Source organism: Miscanthus floridulus, chromosome 1, assembly GCF_019320115.1.
Source record: "Miscanthus floridulus cultivar M001 chromosome 1, ASM1932011v1, whole genome shotgun sequence".
Lineage (NCBI taxonomy): Eukaryota > Viridiplantae > Streptophyta > Magnoliopsida > Poales > Poaceae > Miscanthus > Miscanthus floridulus.
This window is the reverse complement of record NC_089580.1, coordinates 72,118,887-72,143,014: the sequence shown is the minus strand read 5'-3', so window position 1 is coordinate 72,143,014 and position 24,128 is coordinate 72,118,887. Positions and strand designations below refer to the sequence as shown.

At 45.0% G+C, this 24,128-nt stretch overlaps 3 protein-coding genes across 4 annotated transcripts; all 3 read right to left on the bottom strand.

Moving 5' to 3' along the window:
• Nucleotides 1-8,817: 8,817 nt before the first annotated feature.
• On the bottom strand, nt 8,818-9,774 carry LOC136458537 (U1 small nuclear ribonucleoprotein C-2-like). Its single transcript, XM_066458489.1, has 2 exons — nt 9,427-9,774; nt 8,818-8,868 (listed from the first exon to the last, which is right to left on the bottom strand). The coding sequence occupies exons 1-2, from the start codon at nt 9,772-9,774 to the stop codon at nt 8,818-8,820; spliced, it is 399 nt and encodes a 132-aa protein (XP_066314586.1).
• Nucleotides 9,775-10,674: 900 nt separating this feature from the next.
• On the bottom strand, nt 10,675-15,645 carry LOC136486915 (pentatricopeptide repeat-containing protein At2g33680-like). Of its 2 annotated transcripts, none has more exons than XM_066483993.1 (2): nt 13,311-15,645; nt 10,675-11,052 (listed from the first exon to the last, which is right to left on the bottom strand). In XM_066483993.1, the coding sequence occupies exon 1, from the start codon at nt 15,545-15,547 to the stop codon at nt 13,322-13,324; it is 2,226 nt and encodes a 741-aa protein (XP_066340090.1). In that variant the 5' UTR covers nt 15,548-15,645; the 3' UTR covers nt 10,675-11,052; nt 13,311-13,321. The 2 variants fall into 2 exon arrangements, with proteins under 2 accessions (XP_066340090.1, XP_066340081.1); XM_066483984.1 differs by lacking the exon at nt 10,675-11,052 and adding an exon at nt 12,077-12,999.
• Nucleotides 15,646-19,097: 3,452 nt separating this feature from the next.
• Nucleotides 19,098-20,058, bottom strand: LOC136536073 (probable glutathione S-transferase GSTU6). The gene has a single exon (XM_066528487.1). It carries the CDS (start codon nt 19,937-19,939, stop codon nt 19,238-19,240), a length of 702 nt encoding a protein of 233 aa, XP_066384584.1. The 5' UTR covers nt 19,940-20,058; the 3' UTR covers nt 19,098-19,237.
• Between the last annotated feature and the right edge of the window lie 4,070 nt (nt 20,059-24,128).

Sequence of the window (24,128 nt, the reverse complement as noted above, 5' to 3'; positions counted from 1 at the left end):
ATATGCTCATGTCATTGGATATTGCAATCTTACCAAGTTATTTGACCTTGTCTTTGCCATTGTCACCAAATGTGATACTATCATAACCATCATTGCCATTGGTGTTGATTGAGTTGAACATTCTTGCATCACCGGTCATGTATTGAGTGCACCCACTATCAAGAACCCAATGCCTTCCTCTGGCTTTGTAATTGACCTACAAAGGAAGATCAATTCTTTTTAGGTACCCAAACTTGCTTGGGTCCTTGAAGGTTAGTCACTAAGCTCTTTGGTACCCAAATGTCTTTCTTCTTTGAGCCCATCCATGGTTTACCAATAAACTTAGCATTCACACCATTTGTACCTTTAGTAAGCACATAGAAAGAATCAAGCTTAATGGAGGATACATTAGCATGTGACTTCTTGTTCATGCACTTTTGCTCTACATGACCAACTTGCTTGTAACTAGTGCAAAGCTGACCATTGTTCTTCATAAAACTAGTCTTGTGAGGAGCAAAGGCCGCATTGCCTTTCTTAGGAGTATAGCCCAATCCCTTTTTATAGAGAGAAGCTCTTTGGCTACCCAAGCACATAAGCAAGCGGTCCTCACCACCATAGGCCTTGGCCAAGGTGTGAGTGAGCTTATTAACCTCCTTCTTGAGGTTCTCATTTTCAACCATTAGTGAGGCATCACAAGTGAGACCATCACTACTAGATAAGGTGGAAGTAGAAGTACTACAAGAAGGGTTAGTGGGAGCAACAATAATAGGCATAGATAATGATTCATCAATTATATCACAAGTTAAGCCTACATTGCAAGTTTCAACATGCTTCTTTTTATCTTGCTCGTTAAGCAAAGAGGAATGAGTCTTTTCAAGCCTTTTGTGAGCCTTGCCAAGCTTCTCATGGGCTTCCTCTAGCCTCTCATGAGTTGATTTAAGCCCATCAAGGGGTTGCTTAAGGGCTTTTACCTCCTTATTCAAGCTCTTGCATTCCCTTCTCTTAATGTCAAAATGTTCTTTAGCATCTTCTAGCATGTCAAATAATTCATCTTTAGTAGGTTCATCATCATCATTATCACTATCATGTTCATTTTCATCATCATGTTCTTCATCACTTTCATCATCACAAGTTTGTACCTTAGTGGCCTTAGCCATGAAGCATGATGGAGTGTCGAAGAGAGAAGGCTTCTCATTGATTGTAATGCTTGCAAATGCCTTCTTCTTGGTGGTCTTGTCATCATCACTATCATCATCATCACTTGAGGAAGCATCACTATCCCAAGTGACCACATATGAACCACCCTTCTTCTTCTTGAAGGTCATCTTATCCTTCTTCTCTTTCTTTTCCTTCTTGTTCTTCTTCTTGTTCTTCTTGTTGTTGTCATCATTGTCGCTATTGTATGGGTATTGGGCAACAAGATGATCTTTGCTTCCACACTTGAAGCACCTTCTTGACTCTTCTTTGTTCTTGGATGAAGACTTCTTTCTTCTAGAACGGTAGACCTCCTTTACCATGAACTTGCCAAATTTCTTGATAAAGAGAGCCATCTTTTCATCATCATCATCATCCCATGAATCATCATCTCCACTTAATGTTTCTTGCTTTGCTTTGCCCTTGGATGATGTGGCCTTGAATGCCATGCTCTTCTTCTTTTCATCCTTCTTCTCATCTTTCTTCTCCTTCTTTTCTTCCTTCTCATCATCATCTCTATAAGCATCATCGGTCATGATATCTCCCAAGATTTGGTTTGGTGTCATTGTGTTCAATCCGGTCCTCACTAGTAAGGTGACCAACATGCCAAATCTTGTGGGTAAACATCTCAAGAACTTATTGGAGAAGTCCTTGTCCTCTATCTTCTCACCAAGTGATTTAAGATCATTGACAATCACTTCCATTCTATGGAACATGTCTGACACACTCTCATCCTCCTTCATCTTGAAGCTTGTAAACTTCTCTTTGAGAATATATGCCTTTGCACCCTTCACGGCTTGAGTGCCCTCAAATGATTTCTCTAATTTCTTTCAAGCCTCATGAGCTCTCTTAATGTTCTTGATTTGCTCAAAGGTTCTCTCGTCCAAAGCATCATGGATAGCACTAAGAGCAATATCATTGTTTTGGAGAAGTATTTTTTGACGGCGGTGGGAGCATCTTCATCTTCAATCTCAATTTTAGTTTCTACCACCTTCCAAATCTTCCTATTGATTGACTTGATATATGTTGTCATCTTAGCCTTCCGATAGGGCTAATTTGAGCCATTAAATTGGGGTGGCTTCTTGGTGTTGTTGATTTGAGCCATTTTTACACCGAAGGTTGTTAAGCCTCAAATCACGGTGACCTCGGCTTCAATACCACTTGAAAGGTCCTAATGGCTAGAGGAGGGGGTGAATAGCCTAATAAAAATTTCTACAACAACACTTAACAAAAATGTTAGATAATTATGAGGCGAAGCAAGTGTTGCGCTAGCCTACTCAAAATGCAAGCCACCTACCATAATTCTAGTTTAGATAGTATCTATTCACACAATAGCTTTGACTCTAACCTATGTTAGTGTGCTCTCAAAGGCTAACTAAAGAGCCACACCAACCAAGCAAACAAGCTCTCACAACTAGCTACACTAAAGAGCTTGACAACTAGTTTGCGGTAATATAAAGAGAGTGATCAAGAAGGTTATACCACCGTGTCGATGAATGATCCAATCAATCACAAGGATGAATAACAATGAAGACCAATCACCTCAGAATCAAATGATGAACACAATGATTTTTACCGAGGTTCACTTGCTTGCTGGCAAGCTAGTCCTCGTTGTGGCGATTCACTCACTTGGAGGTTCGCGCGCTAATTGGCTTCACACGCCAAACCCTCAATAGGGTGCCGCACAACCAACACAAGATGAGGATCACATAAGCCACGAGCAATCCACTAGAGTACCTTTTGGCTCTCCGCCGGGGAAAGGTCAAGAACCCCTCACAATCACCACGATCAGAGCCAGAGACAATCACCACCCTCCGCTCAACGATCCTCGCTGCTCTAAGCCGTCTAGGTGGTGGCAACCACCAAGAGTAACAAGTGAATCCCACAGCGAAACACGAACACCAAGTGCCTCTAGATGCAAACACTCAAGCAATGCACTTGGATTCTCTCCCAATCTCACAAAGATGATGAATCTATGATGGAGATGAGTAGAAGGGCTTTGGCTAAGCTCACAAGGTTGCTATGTCAATCCAAATGGCCAAAGGTTTTGAGCTTCAACCGGTCATGGGGCTTAAATAGAAGCCCCCACGAAATAGAGTCGTTGTACCCCTTCACTAGGCACAGCGCGGGGTGATCAAACGCTCTGGTCCGATCGATCGGACGCTGGACCTCAGTGTCTGGTCACGTGATACATGCCATGTGTCCCCTCTCTTTGAATGTTGTTCGCCCGATCTCCACGGTCATCTGTTGACCGGACGCAGTGCACAAACTGACCGGACGCTCAACCTCCAGCGTTCGGTCGTTTCCAGTAAGGTTCTAGAAACAAATTCCTTCGACCGAACGCATCCGGTCATGCTTCACCGGACCCTACCAGCGTCCGGTCTCACAATGACTTTCTTCTGCGCTGCCCAACAATAGGACCGAACGCTAGACCTTAGCGTCCAGTCAGTCCAAGACCCAGCGTCCGGTCGATGACCGACGCTGGCGTCTACACTGCCACACTTGACTAGATGCGCTGGTCCCTCTGAGACCAGCGTCCGGTCACTCAGTGACCAGCAAGACTAACTCCTTTTCACCTCTAACTCCTTCACCCTTGCTCAAATATGCCAACCACCAAGTGTATCACCTTGTGCACATGTGTTAGCATATTTTCACAAATATTTTCAAGGGTGTTAGCATTCCACTAGATCCTAAATGCATATGCAATGAGTTAGAGCATCTAGTGGCACTTTGATAACCGCATTTCGATATGAGTTTCACCTCTCTTAATAGTATGGCTATCAAACCTAAATGTGATCACACTCTCTAAGTGTCTTGATCACCAAAACAAAATAGCTCCTACAATTTATTGTTGCCTTGAGCTTTTTGTTTTTCTCTTTCTTCTTTCCAAGTCCAAGCAATTGATCATCATCATGGCATCATCATCATCATGTTATGATCTTCATTCGCTCATCATGTCGAGTACGTTTTAAATAAAAAATCTGAGAAACTTGTTTCGTAAATTTTTACTTAGGCCTAAATCGCGGTGCTAAGCGAGATCGTAACACCGGGGGTGTTACAACATACATCTCAAACAACTAAAACACTTGAAACATATGCTTGCAACATGCGTATGACATTTAAAACACCCAGATAAAACACTTGAAACATACGTCTTAAACACCTAAAAACACTTGAAACACAGCATCGTCGACGGCCATGGCATACCTGTTAGGAAACTACGGACAGTAAGCTCGGGTCAAGGGACCCATCGTACACCTCTACCATAGGCCTATGTACCGTGTCCACACCACATTGTAGGACAACAGTGATGTGGCAAGGAAGATCAGCGAGGAGGACAGGGAGCGGACGGTGACCACCCTTACGTAGGCGCTGGAGTAGCTCGAGGAGCACGACGGCGTTCAGCTTGCCATCAGACATAGAGCGTGTTTGGCCGGGCTCCCGTCGGCTCTGGCTCCCACACTGTAGCGCGCAGGAGCTGGAGCCGAAGGAGCCAAAAAATGAACTTCTCCGACTCCGGCGCTGTCAGTGAGAGAGGAAAGGAGAAGAGAGAAAAACAGCTCTGGTGAATAGTGTCGCTATAGGGGATGAACAGGGGAGGAATCAGAAGAGCCGGAGCCGCTCGGAGCCCGGCCAAATGGGCTCATAGTCAGGATTTTTGTCTAACTTCCTGCAGCTCAGCTTATGAGCTAGCTTCCTGTAGCTCTTCTTCACCTTCTGCATAAATAGACGTTAAAGTTAGTGCATTTCCCAAACGCATATACACTGAACAAATATTTTCAGAATGGACAAGTTTATGTTTACCTCCACAAAAGTCGCGAGCGAGAACGCCTGACCCCAACCCTCTAGACTCATGAAGCCGGTATGTTGTTTCGTTGGATAGCCTCGATAATTGTGTCGTCTGGGTACAGAAACACGGTTGAACAGTTTTAGTACACATACTTAATACCAAATGGATAACAAATTATACCATTCAAGTATCTTACCATGCATCTTTGTAGCGGGGCTCTCTGTAGCTGTGTGTCCTCTCTAGTGGCAACGTCGTACACATCTTCGATCACATCTTCCTTTAAGTCCTCGTCAATCACTTCCTCAGTGTACGGGGGCTTGATATGTGTCCTCGTAGACCTGTGAAGCCAGCGTAGGTACTCGTCGAAGGTGTGCTGGTCGTGTGGAGGATCCGCATGGACCGGCTGACGTTCCCTGGTCTCCCATAAGTGGATGTGCGCATTGTGTGTCACACGCCAATCCTTTGTCTTGTACCTCTTCCTAAGGTCATACCTGTATCAAAACGATGTTAGTTGTACCACACACACCTCTGAATTGTAGCTCTGTTATTAATCGACAACTCACTCATGCAATCCTTGGTTGGTGGAGTAAAGCGATGGTGGGCAGCCTGTCATTCTTCCAAACTGTCTACAGACCCTGATGGGCAAGTGAATCTCAACCACGTAGAAGAAAATAAAAGGGACATTGCAGCGATACTCGTCTAACTCGTCCCTAGTGACAGGACCGAGATAGTACTGAAGCTCCGGAGCATCCCAAGGACACCAATGCACCTGAAATTTTGTAATTAAGTTAGGTTGTGATATAGTGTAGATCGAACAAGACACAGGTATGATAGTAAAGAGAGCGTAACCTGGTGCTGTGTTAGGACGTCGAGACCGTCCGTGTACTCCCTGTACTTATGCCTCGTATTCCCTGTAACTAACTCTGATTCCGTCCAGATAAACAGAGCTATAGGGAGTGTATCATGCCCGTTCCATTGCTGCATTGAACATGATAATGAATTATCCATTAATAAACTCATCATATGTAACCATATCGAAGAATATAATGAACCAAAGTACTTACCAATAAACCAGTACTAAGTGGCCTCCCAATGGGCCATCGTTCCCAACACCAAACCTGGAGTTGGTACGAGCAACCCCCAAGGTTCACGTACACTGAGGTGCGATGGCAGGCAACGCATAGCTATCGATACGTCCATGCCAGGACTGCGCTGTCCTAGCTGTAAGCCGCTATGTTCTCCCATGGCTGGCGTAGTATGTCAAGGAAAATCCAGCTGATGGTATTGCCCGAGGCGTCTATGAAGAGGAAAGCACCAAGAAAGTGCCAGAGCCAAACTCAAGCGAACATGTCGATCTAAGCCTCCTCAGCCTGTGGGTCCAAGTAATCAAAGCGCTCCGTGATCCAGGACGACGAAACACCAGAAGTTTTCCTAAAATTTACCAAACAAAATGAGACCCGGTGGCTGCAAGAAAGCAACGCAAGTATTAAATAAGCTTCAATTTCTCACTTATTTTTCTTGGAAGCCTCATCATCCGGTGGAAGAAAGCCAGTAAACTGAGCCACCAACTCCCTCCAGTGATCGTTGTCAACTATCCTTGTCACTAGAAGTCTGAAAGGTCCTAATGGCTAGAGGGGGTGAATAGCCTAATAAAAATTTCTACAACAACACTTAACAAAAAGGTTAGATAATTATGAGGCGAAGCAAGTGTTGCGCTAGCCTACTCAAAATGCAAACCACCTACCACAATTCTAGTTTAGATAGTATCTATTCGCATAATAGCTTTGACTCTAACCTATGTTAGTGTGCTCTCAAAGGCTAACTAAAGAGCCATACCAACCAAGCAAACAAGCTCTCACAACTAGCTACACTAAAGAGCTTGACAACTAGTTTGCGGTAATATAAAGAGAGTAATCACGAAGGTTATACCACCGTGTCGATGAATGATCCAATCAATCACAAGGATGAATAACAATGAAGACCAATCACCTCGGAATCAAATGATGAACATAATGATTTTTACCGAGGTTCACTTGCTTGCCGGCAAGCTAGTCCTCGTTGTGGTGATTCACTCACTTGGAGGTTCACACGCCAAACCCTCAATAGGATGCCGCACAACCAACACAAGATGAGGATCACACAAGCCACGAGCAATCCACTAGAGTACATTTTGGCTCTCCACCGGGGAAAGGTCAAGAACCCCTCACAATCACAACGATCGGATCTAGAGACAATCACCGCCCTACGCTCGACGATCCTCGCTGCTCCAAGCCATCTAGGTGGCGGCAACCACTAAGAGTAACAAGCAAATCCCACAGCGAAACACGAACACCAAGTGCCTCTAGATACAAACACTCAAGCAATGCACTTGGATTCTCTCCCAATCTCACAAAGATGATGAATCTATGATGGAGATGAGTGGGAGAGCTTTGACTAAGCTCACAAGGTTGCTATGTCAATGCAAAGGGCCAAAGGTTTTGAGCTTCAACCGGCCATGGGGCTTAATAGAAGCCTCCATGAAATAGAGCCGTTGTACCTCTTCACTGGGCACAGCGCGGGGTGACCGGACGCTCCGGTCCGATCGACCGGACGCTGGCCCTCAGTGTTTGGTCACGTGATACACGCCATGTGTCCCCTCTTTGAATGATGTTCGCCCGATCTCAACAGTCATCTGTTGACCGGATGCAGCGCTCAAACTGACCGGACGCTCAGCCTCCAGCGTCCGGTCGTTTCTAGTAAAGTTCTAGAAACAAATTCCTTCGACCGGACGCGTTCGGTCATTCTTGACCAGACCCTGCCAGCGTCCGGTCTCACAGTGACTTTCTTCTGTGTTGCCCGACAACAGGGCCGGACGCTGGACCTCAGCATCCGGTCAGTCTAAGACCCAGCGTCCGGTCGATGACCGACGCTGACGTCAACGCTGCCACACTTGACCGGACGCGTCGATCCCTCTGAGACCAGCGTCCGGTCACTCAGTGACCAGCAAGACTAACTCCTTTTCACCTCTAACTCCTTCACCCTTGCTCAAATGTGCCAACCACCAAGTGTATCACCTTGTGCACATGTGTTAGCATATTTTCACAAATATTTTCAAGGGTGTTAGCATTCCACTAGATTATAAATACATATGCAATGAGTTAGAGCATCTAGTGGCACTTTGACAACCGCATTTCGATACGAGTTTCATCCCTCTTAATAGTACGGCTATCAAACCTAAATGTGATCACACTCTTTAAGTGTCTTGATCACCAAAACAAAATAGCTCCTACAATTTATCATTGTCTTGAGCTTTTTGTTTTTCTCTTTATTCTTTTCAAGTCTAAGCACTTGATCATCACCATGGCATCATCATCATCATGTTATGATCTTCATTTGCTTCACTACTTAGAGTGTGCTACATATTCTCATGATCACTTGATAAACTAGGTTAGCATTTAGGGTTTCATCAATTCACCAAAACTAAACTAGAGCTTTCAAAGTCCCCCCAACCGAAGGCCAAAAATAGCCTTCATGTCTTGCATGGTCAAGGTCATCTCGCCACAAGGCAGGTGAAACGTGTGGGCCTCAGGCCTCCACCTGATATAAGAATAGAACGACTATTACTTACCTCAAATTTGTTACAAGAAAGTTTACGTGCAAAGAATACACTCGCACCTGTCTACAACTGCAGTAAGTAGTGCTCGGTCAAGGGGCGAAAGATCGTGGTTGACAACACGAACAAGCTCGAGGAAGCCGGCACGCCGTATATACGGCGCGTAACGCTCGTCCCACTGGTGCGTCCTGGTGTGCGTGTGGGGCCTCAAAGGAGCCAAGGCCACCTCTGCATCGTTGTGGCTCAAGATATGTGCTCGGTGCTAGTCGTCATACTCCACCTCAACAATGAGTGCTGCGTGGGTGGAGCCATCCTGTTACAAATTGATAAAAAAAGCGTTAGAGTATTCAAATTAACAAAATTCAAATTAACATTATGTAGCATTGCAAAATTTGAACTACTTGTTATGCAATACGAACACAATATGAAAGCACATGTATATATTCAAAGTAACATTAACAGACATATCACGCACTTGTAACATAAACAACTTCACTAGGAATATAAGCATTTGACGAAACTTCATGAAGTCATCAAAATCGACGTATCGCGCACTAGTAAGTACTGACGTTTGTAAACTAGTAGGTATACCCAAAATCCCTAACTAAATAACTATAAACTAATTAATAAATACCTAATCAATCCCTAAACCCAAATTCCTAACTATACTAGAACACACAACCTCGAACCTAAAAACTACCTATGTAAATCACAAACAAATTCACTAACCTAACTATCCTAAATCAGTAAGTATCCTAAATTTGACAAACTATCATAAATCAATAACAATCATAAAACCCTAACTATCACAAATCATTAATTATCCTCAAATAATAATAATCAAAATAACATGAAATCGAGAGGGAGGTACCTTAGGAGCTGACGGCCTTGACGCGCCGGCGTTCGTGGCGCGGTCAGCACGGGCGTTGCGCGGCGGGACTGGCCGGGCGCGGCGTGGGCAGGCAAGCGCGGTCGGCGCGGGCGCTGCACGGCAAGAGTGGCCGGACGCGGCGTGGGCAGGCGGGCGCGATGTAGGCGGCCGCGGGAGCTGCGCGGCGGCGGGGCAGAGGCGGCTGGCAGCGGGCGGGCGGGCAGGGCAGCGGGCAGGCGGGCGGCCTCGCTGCGGGGTTTTATTTGGCGCAGCCACGCCATGCTCAATGGCGCGGCACTGCCGCGCCAAAATCGGTGGCGCGGCAGGACCTGCCGCGTCAACGGTCATCGGACCCGGTTACCGCCATGTTAGCCCTGTGCCGCACCATGCATAGCATTTGGCCGCGCTAGGGTAATAAGCGCGGCCAAAAGTGTTAGCTTTTTAAAAAAAACGGTCGTGTTAGATTTAAAATTAGTTTCCAAAAAGTGTTAAAATAAAAAAAATCTATCGTGTTTGGGCCCATTAGGGGTGACGTCCAAGACTCTAAAAATAGCAGCCGTCGCTCTCCTTAGGGTTTAGGTTTTATTTAGTTCTTGATTTTCTCGTGAAACAGACATCGTTTTGCTGCAACTGTGCCGCCAAGGCTGCTTGCTGTGAATCAGAGCCCTAGTTCTTGATCTTATTCGTCAGTGGCGATTAGTCCCTTCGAATAAAGACTTAAACTCCTTGTTATCATATGCCTCATATTTATTTGCAATTTCATATTGCGTTCATCCCGTTCTTGCTTGTGTTCTCGATTCGCTTGCAGGAAAGCCTTCTCGACGAGGTCAATCGCGTTCGCGTGGTTGATAACCAATGGCACAGTGGTGTAATGGTTACAGGGTCCGAATCAGTCTTGGTTCGAAGCTTAGATCGTGAACGTCGAGTCTCCACCAATCGATGCTATCATACCTTTCGAAAGATCAGGCCTAGTCTACATCAAAGATGCTACAGGACCTCCAGAAGAAAAGGCCATGAAACTGAATCGAAAGCTTTAGAAATGTCTAGCTTGAGAAGAGAGAGTTTAAAAACTAAATATGGGGATACAGAAAACATAAAACAAAGTTTGCTCACATGCACACAATTAAGTACAAACAGAGTATTGACGAAGCAGCTTAAGGATCAGCTCCATCATATTAGAATTCTTTGGATTATGGAGCAGGAACTTAAGATCAGACCTCAACACAAGCATAAGTTTCTCCAATACAGTGTTAGGTGTGGTACAACTAGAATGAAACTGCTGGACCATGTCACTAACAACTATTGAACATGATATTGCTGTTGGTGGTGTGGTTCAATTAACCTGAGGTATTGGCATTTCGACAGAGTTGTCTGCTTCAACTCCTATGACATGCTATATTGTTCTAATTGCACTTAACTTGATTCGCTTCAGTTGGCTTTAGTTCAATGATTACAGGTTCACTCTTGCAATTATAGTTGTGGCTAGTAATCCACTCTGCCCCAGGAGGCGAGGAATGAAAAACGGTACACACTAAAAACCAGGTGCTTAGTGATCGAACTATCAATCAGCTTCTCAAAGACAATATACAAATAGTGCCAAGTAATCATTCCATTGCAGAACTGAAACTAAACATAACAATAAGCGAGGAGTTAAGTATTTCATACAACTGCACAATAAAAAGGTAGAAAAGCAGCAGCATGAAAAAGAATTTCATAGCATGCACCAGGGGTAGTTCAAAGAATTTCACTGTGCCAGATGACAAAACAACTTCTGTTGTTCCTAAGACGAATGAGTAAGTTCTTTTAAAAGCAACTACGAAGAGATGACAACCACAGTTTGGAACCATGGTGAAAAGTTAAGTTCCAACAAAGTATTGAAATCAGCAAACATATATAATTAGGATATCACCACCAGGGAGTGAAAATATTAGTAAGCAGTCTATTATCTCTAAATCAATAGGATATACTACAAAGAATTCATAAATCATAACCACGTGCTAGAAACCAGTCAAGTCTAAAGATTCACCAGCTATAAAAAGATCTTAGTTTCTTCTTAATATAATGATCCACAGCCACTAGACACGTCACTCACACCAACTTAAACAAATATTATGAAAAAAGAGCACGAGCTCAAATGAAAAGTTAACACACACTTCTCAGAAAGCAACAATAAAATAACCTTAACTTAGGACCCTTGGATAATCATTAGATATCAGGTTTCCAGTGCAAGCGCTACTAAAAAACTATAGCCACATGAGTACATTGCAACAAGTGTAGTAGATCAGGCTTTCGATCAAGATTAGCATATATGAGTATATGACCATCCTAACTCTGTTGTTTTCATAGTAAAATTTCTGCTGAGTTGCTGTTGTACAACTCAAATTTCTTTCCAAGATTATATTATAAATGAATATTACCTAATCTGTATTCAGAACATGTAGAATAAAACTCAGAATAAGTACAGAAGTACAGAACACATCTAAGGAACTTTACATAAAATATAATGTTAATTATACATTGTTGATGGCATGAGACTTAATACAAATCCATGTGATGCTTTCTTTAGCATATAATATTATGCCAACTATGGGCCTGATAACACTTCATTCAACTACAATAACATTGTTTATAATTTGTTTGGCTTCAAAAAAGATGGTTGAAACAGATAGCAGTAGATATATAAGTATGAATACAATTTTGTCATATTATTTTTAACTAACAAAAATGTGTAAATATAAAAAAAAAAGGGCAGACCCAGTGCCAGAGGCTCCCACATGAGTGGGGTCTGGGGAAGGGAAAAACCTAGGCAAGCCTTTCCCCCGCAAAATCTGCGGAGAGACTGCTTCGAACCCACGACCTGGTATCAAGGATTAAAATTGCAAGATATGCATGTAAATTCATAATATATAGTGAATAAATAAGTACACAAAATAAAAGGGATTCAACAAAAAGTAGTGCTTCTAATTTCTTTAAAACATTTCTGTAACTCATTTGATTTTGCAGAATTTTCCTATATCTAAATATATATAGGTTGAATTAACTCAGCATCTGAACTAAGTTGTGATAAATACGTAAAGTATGAAATATAATTTGACCTAAATTATTGTAGCAGATAGTACAACTATAATTTCAAAGCAGAGGCCACATACCGATCGCACTACATTGGTAGTGATTAAGCTTTGACATAAGAACATGTAAAAAAAACAGTCTCATTCTCAATCCATTTGATTGCTAATGATCCAAAGGCATATGGACTAATTTTACACTCAAACAGATAAAATTTGCACCAGAGAAAATATTAGTGTTAATAAACAATGAAGATAAGGGGTCCAGCTACATTTTTCATAGCTAAGACTTATAAGAGATGTATTTGGGCATTTTGATATATAATGGAGCAATCTCTAGCCATGAGCCAGGAAAAAATAGCAAGGCCACTTAGTTCCATTGTGCTTGTAGCTTAGCAGCAAGTGGGACCATTGCTTCGGGCTTTGGGCAAAAGAAGCTATACTATTTAGAACCTCGGTCCTAAAGCTATCTCCAAATCCATTGTCTTGTGTCTACCTTCACTGATACCTAAGAAGATTGATACATTACATCACTGAGTAGATATGACCAACATCACCTCTGCAACAATATTGCAAAGGAATACCAAATAGCACTTATGATTCATAAATTTTGATAAGTTTCTAAAGAAGCTAAGTATAGAGGATAGATGTTTCAATTAGCTATCAAAGCACCATTTAGTTAGAGATCCACAAAGAAAAAATTCTACTATTTATGTATTCAGGTGCAGATACAACTGATTATTTTTTTCATTACAAATTTTTTAAGTTTTCCTTTTAATTCCTCCTTTTGGTTGAAATAATAGTAATAACCTTTCTTACCACTTGGGAACTCAGCTAAACGCTGTTGATATCAATTCCAATTGTTCTTCTTCATGAGGTTCTCCTAGTGCATCCAGTTCTTCATCAAACAGGAATTTATATGTTTGACGATACCCTTCATCCTTCATGTGTTTTGCTAGCCTAATCAACTCTACATTTATATTTTCCGCTTCAGGATGTTGCTGTTCCCCAACAACAAACACATGAACTCGGCTGTTAAGCTCAACCCAGCTACACCCTGGATCTTTGCTAACACCTCGGAGTCTCATCAAATGTCTCACCCGCTCAACATCATTCCACTTCCTCTGGGCAGCATAGATGTTTGATAACAATATATAAGCAGATGAGTCCTCAGTACCTAACTCCATCAGCTGTTCACCTGCATATGCTCCAACATCAAAATCTCGTAGACTGCGACATGCCCCTAGGACTATACGCCATAGGCATGTTCCATGGTCAATAGTTATTGACTCTATGAAGTCCTTTGCTTCTTTTAACTGGCCTGCTCGGCTCAGAATATCAACTATGCAAGCATAGTGATCAAGCGTAGGAATTAAACTATAGTCTTTGCTCATTGCCCTAAAATAAAACCAGCCTCTGTCAACTAAGCCCATGTGGCTACAAGCACATAACACATTAATGAATGTTATATGATCTGGTGCCATTCCCTCTAGCTTCATCTCCTCGAACAGGTCAAGTGCATCACTTCCACGCCCATGCTGTGAAAAACCAGAAATAATTGAGTTCCATGAAATAATATCCCTATCAGGCATCCTTCTGAAGACAACCATGCTATCTTCAAGGTTTCCACACTTTGAATACATAGTAGACAAAGCTGTTCCAACAGAGCCCCCCAAACCAAATCCACACTTCAAGATTTGTGCATGCAATTGCTTCCCAGGCTCCAGTGCTGCAAGGCACGCACATGCTCTAAGTACACTAGTTACAGTTAAATAACTGGGCATAACGCCCTCTTTGTCCATCCTGGAATACAACATCAGGGCTTCCTCATGCTCCCCATTCTGCACATGTCCAGTAATCATCGCTGTCCAAATGACAACATCATCAACATCATACAATTGGTGAAACCCATCTTTCGCATCACCAATACAACCACACTTGGCATACATGTCCACCAGTGCACTCTTCACATAAACCTGCCTCTCAAACCCAAGCTTCACCATCAAACCATGTGCCTGCTTCCCAACCACCAATGCGCCCATATCACTGGATGCGTTCAGTATCCCAACAAAGGTGAATTCAGTTGGTGAGAATCCTGCCGAATGCATCTGTAGGAACATCCTAGCTGCACAATCTGCTTCCCCATTCTGAGCATACCCCGTGATCATTGCTGACCATGTGATGGAGTTCCTCTCCTTAGATGACCCAAACACTGCCATTGCTGCATCCATACACTCAGCCTTTGCATACATTGTGACAAGTGAATTCTCCACGGACACAAATCCCACCAAGCCATCCTTCAATACCAGCCCATGCAACTGCACCCCCATAAGCAAACCCAGTGGCACACTAACTGCGCTAAGAACTGCTGTGGTGACGAACTCATTTTTCTCCAATGGGCACTCCTGAAGCATCAGCCGGAAGAGCTCAAAGGCCTCCTCAGAACACTTCCTTGTGGCATACCCTGACACCATGGCGGCCCAGGACACCGCATTCCGATGTGGCATTTCGTCAAACACCCTCTGGGCATCAGAAATAGCTCCCAGCTTGCAGTACATGTTGAGAAGGGCGGTCGAGACGAAGACATTATTGGAGCCGGAGGAGGACGGCAGCTTGCACGCGAGCGCGTGTGCGCTGGCGCCAACGGACGCGGAGGGCACGCGGGCGGCCGCAGTGAACGCGGCGGCGAAGGAGTGCGGCGTGGGGAGGACGGCGTCGGTGGAGGACATCATGGAGCGGAAATGGGAGAGAGCGGCGAGGGGGCGGTGGCGGGAGAGCGGGTTGAGGAGGGAGTTCCACGAGGCGACGTCGCGCAAGGCGGCGGGGATGTCGGCGAAGACGACGAAGGCTGCACCGAGTAGGGGCCGCGGGAGGGAGCAGTAGAAGGTGATGAGAGAGTTGGAGACAGGCATGTGGGAAGCGGCGCCGGACTTGAGCGCCCAGCCGTGGAGAGCCTCGCCGGCGCGACGGGTGCGGTCTGACGAGGCCGCACAGCGAAGGTGCTCGATGAATTGCGCGTGCGATATACGCAGGGCGGGTGGCGCCGCACCTGCCATGGTTTGAGCTGGTCTGCAATGGGTTTGGGTCGATTTGGGACGGATGAGACGCTGCGCGCGGCAGGCTCGCCACCGTCGCTGCTCGCTCGATTTGGGACGTGAAGCTATCGGTCTTGACGAGGACCGCGAGAGGAGGAGCAAACAAGGAGAATGCGCGGGCGATGTCGTTGGGCGCCGCATATAGCGCTAATATACACGTATTGTTTCAGCACATATCTTTCTTTGTACCAAACATGTCTTCAAAATAGCATTTACCCTTTATTTCAAAACAATTATTCAATCGACTAATTCTTAAATCTTTTGCGATTCTTTACTAATACTATCGAGTGTGTTGGAATCCATTGCGTCCTAATAAATTAGGCCAACTCCAACTATATCAGTTTGAAAAACAAATGGCATATACTTTATTATTATCCCATTAAAGTTAACTCTATTGTATAGTATTGAGCTTCAACTGAGCTAACTAATGCTACCCTTTAATAGTATGATCATGGCATAAAACAAAGACCTATACTACTCTAAATGTCTTCCAACACCAAATGACACTTAGAGTTCGTTTGTCCTTAACCTTCTCATACATTATTTGAAAACCAAAATTAATTGCATTATTAGGGGGCACGAAAATCATAACTGCTCAATCAACCAGTGTCACTCTAACCTCACTAAGTAATGTCGCTGCAAAACACACATTAGTCATAATGATTATGGGCCTAGATTCTTTACTTTATGAATTGGTCTTCATGCTAGATAGGTCAGGGTTTTAATCCATCAGGACCTGAGCATCTTGACTAGATAGTTATTTTTTTAAAAAAAAATGCATATTTAAGCTCAAGAACAAACAGGCCCACACCCGGTCCTACCCAAAAAAATAAAAGTGGCGTTAAAGATCATTTTGCCTATTTCTCCATAACTAACTTTAGAGCAACTCCAAGAATCTCTTTATATACTTTCTTATTAATGGAACAAAGATTTTGATGAACAAAGCACTCAAACAAATTCTTCGGTTACATCTCCAAATAATGTTATCTTTTATTACTTGTTTCTCGCCAGCCAAATATGGTGGGCAGAGATGGCTCTCCAAAACATAAGATAGAAAAATTGTCGAAATGTGAGAAGATAAAGAGAGCGATTCTTATTCAAATGACTCTCTAAATAAGAATTTAGAGGGTAAGTTTAAGAAAGACACTTGGAGATACTAGTCGATTGATTGAGACATTTTTAAAATGTGAATATCTAACTAAATAGGGGGTGTCAAGATCCTGATATAAGAGAAATCATTTTAAACTTGTAAAATATAAATAAACACGACATTAATCGTTACAATGCAAACATTAATTGCATAATATAAGCAAAAATATTACATGATTTTCTCATTCAAAAATTAGATGAAGCATATGAAAACACAGATAATGGCCCTGTTCCGTGTCTGGTTTGTGGGCTGGTTTGGGCTGGCTGGTGCTGGTTTGTTGTGAGAGAAAAACACTGTTGGCTGGTTGGTTTGGGCTGGCTGAAACCAACAAGTGAACAGGCTGAATGTAGTGAATTACCATGCCCTTCTTAATCCGTCCATCCCCTTGTAACAGCCACATAACTTAAGAAGTTGCTTCACATAATTCTCTAGATAAAGCTTGTAAAATATATTTTAAAATCGTAAAATATAAATAAACATGACATTGATCATTACCATGCAAACATTAGTTGCATAATATATGATTTTTTCATTCAAAAACTAGATAAAGCTTGTAAATGTAGACAATGTAGAAAATTATGAAGTTAATTGCACACTATTTAGATAAAGATATGGTTAGTCACATTCAGGACGGCTTAGTGATCCACATAGAGAAGGAAAATTAGTAGAAAAAAATATGAACTTAGTATTCTCAATAAAACATGAAATACATGCTTTGATTTTTAAATAACGAAATTTAGTGAAATGGATAGGCCTCCATGGTCCATATATGTAAAGAAAAAACATACTAAATAAATTTTATTAAAGTTATGAACAATGTATATCATTATGATAGTGCTATGTTATACTAGTATACATTGGTTAGAGTTTTTGCTCTTGTGGAACCTTCCAAAAGACTGTGCAAACAAATCAAGAAATTTAATCAAAACCTTTCCGAAACTAATATATACCTACGGGTCCTGTTTGGGCCTGGTCCAGCCAGAACTCGTACTGAGCCCAACGCCCCAGCTCATCGCCGAAGCAGTGAGCGCCCAACTCCTGATCAGTTCGGTAGTGGCCAACCTCGCTCTCGTGTTCTTCTTTACCTCTGCTTGTCCAATTTCTCAATTCAGCTATCCTTGTTCCCTGATTTTTGTGGCAAATTCACTGCGGGACACATACAACAGCCTTCTCCGTGCTTGCCGAGTTGCCGTTGCGAACGCGCGCCACGCAGGTCCACCTCGACGGCGCGGTCACGGGGATCGTTCGGCAGGATCGGCGGACCTGTGTCAGGCCGGCCCGCGGATGAGCACCGGCACCTTCCTGACGAGGAGCACGTTGCTAGCGCCCAGGTGCTCCTCTCCTCGACGTAAACGTGCCGCACGCCCTTACGCGGAGCGCGCCGACGCGCCGACGCCCAGCACTGCCACCTCGTCGTCTTCCTCGGCTGCTGACATTGACGCTGCACCGTGACAAGGCGATGGAGTTGAGATTCTGATATAAGGCCGTGTTTTTATCTCAATCCATATGTGTTAAAGTAGGTTGGAGTGGAATTAAAGTAAGTTATATTTCATTTCACTTCAACAAACATGGCCTGAGATGTTCGGTTGGCATGGTTAGGTGCACACAGCTAACTGACGATTGATTTGTGGTGTGATCGTGACGGGGATTAGGATTGACTAGAGAGGTGGACTAGTTACTATTCTGGATGAACGTTATCTGTTCGAATCACGGCCCGACAAAAGTGGTCAGCACTCAGGACTTTGTCGGCAAAGGCAGGAAATTTGGCATCACGATTCACGGCGCTGCACCTGCACGGCTGATGTTCCAGGCCACCGGCAACGATTGCGCCAGCACTTGCGTCACTAAAGGTTCCAAAGCCCGCAAGGATTCTCTGTGGTCTCTGCTAACCGTTTCATGAGCACATTTCACATATCTGTGCCTGAGATTCTGTCCAGCTCCAAAATACTGAGCAGGACTGAACTTCTGCAGTACAAACCAAAAAAGTTAGAAGAAAGAAGCGAAATCAATTATGGGTCTGTTTGGTTGGGCTTTTGACTTTGGTTTTTGGCCTTAAAAACCAAAAGCCCAACCAAAGAGGCTATTTTGGAGGCTGTTTTTTCAGAAGCAGCTGTTTTTCCATACTATATTTTTGAAAGCCGGTTTGACCCTATTTTTGGCTTTTGACTTTCTCCTTTTCGAAATTTGTGGAATAAAAAGCTCTTTCATAGTTGTTTTAAGAGAGATAAAGATAGAAGATATATTTTATACTTGTTTAACCAAACAGCTTTTAGCTTTTCTACAGCTTACAGCCCATAGCAGCTTTCTTACAGCCCACAGCAGCTTTCTCACGACCGCACCTCAACCGAACACGCCCAGCCCTTGTTACAAGACAACAACTACTGTTGTACATTTATTAAGCATACCGATTATTGACGGAAGAAGCAAAACTGAGTGACAGGCGGATCGAGATGAGCTCGCTCATCGTAGGTCGTACACACACGTAACGCGACGAAACGCTCTCACTTGGAGACAGCGAGCAGGGTCTGCAGGAACGCGAGCACCTTGTCGACGTCGTCGGGCACGACGCCCTTGGCGACGTCGGCGGCGCGGAACCGGTCCTCCCACGCGGCGAGCAGCGGCGTCCTAGCCGGGTCGATCAGCCTGCGCCCGATGATCTTGCCGACGGCCCCGAACCACCCCAGGTACCCGCCGAGCACGACGTCCACGAAGCCGATGCCGTCGCCGCCGAAGAAGGGCTTCTTCCCCTCCTCGGAGCAGTCCCTGAAGGCGCCCTCCAGCGTGTCGAGGGCCTCGCTGGCGCGCGCCACCGCCTCCGCCCTCTCCTCCTCGTTCTTGCACCTGAACAGCATCCCCAGCCACGCCGACCTCACCTTGTCGTCGATGTAGGCCGCCCAGAACCGCGCCACCGCGCGCTCGTAGGGGTCGGACGGCAGCACGGCCGGGCCGGTCCCCGCCCACACCTCGTCGATGTACTGCAGGATGATCTGGGACTCGTTGATGGCGCGCCCGGCGTGGAGGAGCACCGGCACGCTCTTGTGCACCGGGTTGGAGCCCAGCAGGAGCGCGCTCTTGTTGCCCAGGTCCTCTTCCACGTACTCGTACGCCAGGCCTTTCATGTTGAGCGCGATGCGGACCCGGATCACGAACGGGCTCGTCCACACGCCGAGCACCTTCAGGTCGTTGGCTCCCGCTCCCGCCATTGGCAGCTCTAGCTTTCGCTTCGGTTCGACGAGATGCACCGTGCACGCAGAGGATGAGGATCGGGAGAGTGTTTGAGGTTGTGTTTTGGCTCTCTGTTGTGCCTGTAAAGTGTGCCAGGGCCAATGGGCTTTATAGAGAAAGAATGTGAGCAGTGAGCTGTTGCCATTTGATTGACTGTACACGGGAAGCTTCGTTTCAGCCTTGTGCACGAGTTCTCGATTGCATCTGTACCTGGCCGTCTTGGCGGGCATGTCGTGGCCGCCTGTGATACATGTGCGTCTGGAGCTCTTGATCTCGCTTTATCGAATTCGCCAGCATGGTCGTCACTCGTCAGTTAGCAGCCACGGCCACCAACACCAAGATGCTAACAACATTTCTTTGGAAAGTAAGAGTATCGGTGTGATGTCCTTTTCATGGACGAAGATGCATGCTCTTCCCCGCCCTTTTCTTTGCCAGTTTACGTGAGCTTTATTACTCATACTCGCCCCTATAAATAAAATACATAGAAACATTGGCCGACAGATCTGTAACTGAAGTCAGCACATACGATTTGCTGAGCATGTTATCTAGCGTTGAAACAATGCTTGACCGACAATAGGAATATACGATACGAGCATGCAAGTACTGAAGTACCCAAGCTCCACTGAAGCAAAACTCTGGCTTAATTAGTCGGAACTAGTCGCACTTTCCTTTCAGTGCACTACTACTTCATTTCTCAAACGCATCCTTCATTAGTTCATTTATCAAGGATCTTACACTTTCATAAAGTGAAATTCCAAACGGCAAAACCTGGCGCGCTTCTAATTGATCTTGTGACCTGAAAGCTTCAAAAGAATTTTTTTTTAATTTTAACACTTTTTGAAAACTAATTTTAAATCTAACACGGTCGGGGTTTTTTAACTAACACTTTTGGCCGCGCCTATTGCCCAGGCGCGGCCAAATGCCTGTGTCGCGTCATATACGGTGGCGCGACAGCTGGCTGACATGGCGACGACCGGAATCGCAACCGTTGACGTGGCAGGGCCTGCCGCGCCACCGATCTTGGCGTGGCAGTGCCGCGCCACGGCGCATGGCGCGGCGGTACCTGGACGGTTTACCGCCTCCACCGTGCCTCGTGCTTGGAACTGCGACACTCGCCACGGCCACGCGCCCATCAACCTATTGCGGCCACTACCGAGGCATGTGCCCCCAATGAACTTCGCACCGGCGACCACCCCGTCACTCCATGGCATCGAACTCTGCGCCGGCGTCGAGCTCTGTGTTGACGAGCCTTTTGCAACCGGATGTTTCACGCGTTTCAGATGTATGTTTTATGTGTTTTCCCTTTCAACGGCCGCCCATATTAACCACCGTAATGACTAGTCTTCAGTTCCCCCTCACACGCCTCTCACATTAATTATAGGTGAATCAATCGATCACAAGCACTCGTTGACTCATGGTGTTGCTCCTTAACAACTCATAGGATATATACGTACGCACTCATTGTGGAAGTTCATCAGATGCTTTCGACTTCTGGCCTCCTCCTCCCTGTCTATCTTTTCAGCTCCATAGAATAGATAGAAATGCAACTATAAAGCTGTGATCCTCAATTGTTATTCGGTGCTCATCTGTTGTGTAGTATCTTGGGACGCCATGAAAGCTAATCATGACGGCAGTGCTACCGCGACGCATAGAAACGAATATGAAGCAAATAAATGAAGTACGCGCGCAAGTTCACAAGCTGCCACATAACATTTTCATTGGTTTGACATAAGTTCGACATAGCATAACCAACTTAGCCTGCAAGTTTCGAACGCCAATAATAGTTCGACCTAACAAACTAAGACCCAGGAGTGTAAGGATCCATCGGACGCCTCTGTCTCTTCGGATTTGTTGGCAACACATTGGGAGTGTAGCCAACGTCGGTATGGTCGCGTCGACGGTGCGTACGGCTCGTACCTTGCAAGCAGCGGCGGATCCAGGAAATATTTCAGGGGGGCTGAACAACACTGCTGCTTAATCTTAAGTCTCAGCCCCCCTACACTATTGAACTTTGTCTAAAATTTTATAAGGGCTCCACATAAGGTTCCACTGTTCCGGTATGGGTAGGGGGGCTTGAGCCCCCCCCCCCCCCCGCCCCACCGTTGGATCCGCCCCTGCTTGTAAGTATATGATACGCACGATTACTTATAATTCTTTATGATCGTTAGTTCATGAAACATACGTATTTAAAGAAACTACCTTTGTTAGTACATGTGAGGCTCCTTGGGTAACAAGCGGGGCGCCACCTAGCTGAGATATGCCGATCTCGTCCTGCGCCCAATCGTCCCACTGGTCATGCTGTCTGTGGAAGCCCGAAGGGGTCGTCGTCATCGTCCTCGGTTGTAGGGTCCTTCCCAGCGCTATGATGTGGTGGTGTACGTACCGCGAAAGTGGCACCTGTCATCTGCTGAGAAGAGCCGGCTGATGTCCTCAAAGAGGCTGAAGACGTGCCACCCGATCGCGTCGGGAGTGGCGGTTCCTCATAAGGAGTGTCCATGCAGCTCAGCTTCTGAGCTAGCTTCTTGCAACTCTTCTTCACCTTTTGCATAAATAGACGTTAAAGTTAGTGCATTTTCCAAATGCATATACACTGAACAAACATTTTCAGAACGGACAAGTTTATGTTTACCTCCACAAAAGCCGCGAGAACGCTTGGCCCCTGCCCTCTAGACTCGTGAAGCCAAAATGCTGCTTCGTTGGACAACCTTGACAATTATGTCGCCTGAGTATAGAAACACGGTTGGACAGTTTTAGTACACATACTTAATACCAAAAGGATAATAAATTTTACCATTTAAGTATCTTACCACGTATCTTTGAAGTGGGGCTCTTTGTAGCTGTATGTCCTCCCTAGTGGTAACGTCATACACATCTTCGATGACATCTTCCTCTAAGTCCTCGTCAATCGCCTACTCAGTGTACGGGAGCTTGATATGTGTCCTCATACACCTGTGAAGCTACCGCAGGTACTCGTCGAAGGTGTGCTGGTCATGTGGAGGACCCGCATGGACCAGATGTCGTACCCTGTTCTGTCACAAATGGATGTGCGCGCTGTGTATCACGCGCCAATCCTTGGTCTTATACCTCTTCTTGCAGTCATATCTGCAACAAAACGATGTTAGTTATACCACACACCTCTGAATTGTAGCTTTGTTATTAATCGATAACACACCCGTGCAATGCTTGATTGGTGGAGTAAAGCGGTGGTGGGCAGCCTATCATTCTTCTAAACTGTCTGCATACCCTGATGGGCAAGTGAATCTCGACCACATAGAAGAAAATAAGAGGGACGTCGCAGCGATACTCGTCTGACTCATCCCTAGTGACAGGACTGAGATAGTACTGGAGCTCCGGAGCATCCCAAGGACACCAATACACCTGAAATTTCGTAATTGAGTTAGGTTGTAATATAGTGTACATCGAACAAGATACATGTATGATAGTAAAGAGAGCGTAACCTGGTGCTGTGTCAGAATGTCGAGATCGTCCGTGTACTCCCTGTACTTGCGCCTTGCATTCCCTCTAACTAACTCTGATTATGTCCAGATAAACAGAGCTGTAGGGAATGTATCATGCCCGTTCCATCGCTGTATTGAACACGATAATGAATTAGCTATTAATAATCTCATCATATGTAACTGCCTCAAAGAATATAGTGAACCGAAGTACTTACCGGTAAACCATTATTAAGGGGCCTCCCAATGGGCCATCGTTCTCAACACCAAACCTGGAGTAGGTAGGAGCAACCCCCAAGGTTCGCATATCCTAAGGTGCGACGGCAAGCAACGCATAGCTATCGATACGTCCATGCCAGGACTGCGCTGCCCCAGCTATACGCCGCTATGTTCTCCCACGGCTGGCGTAGTATGTCAAGGAAGATCCAGCTGATGGTGTTGCCCGAGGCGTCTGGGAAGAGGAAAGCACCAAGAAAGTGCCAGAGCCACACTCGAGCGAACCTGTCGATCAGAGCCTCCTCAGCCTGTGGGTCCAAGTAATCAAAGTGCTCTGTGATCCAGGACGACGAAACACCAGAACTTTTCCTGAAATTGACCAAAGAAAATAAGACCCGATAGTTGCAGGAAAGCAATGCAAGTATTAAATAGGCTTGAATTACTCACTTATTTTTCTTGGAAGCCTCGTCGTCCGGTGAAAGAAAGCCAGTAAACT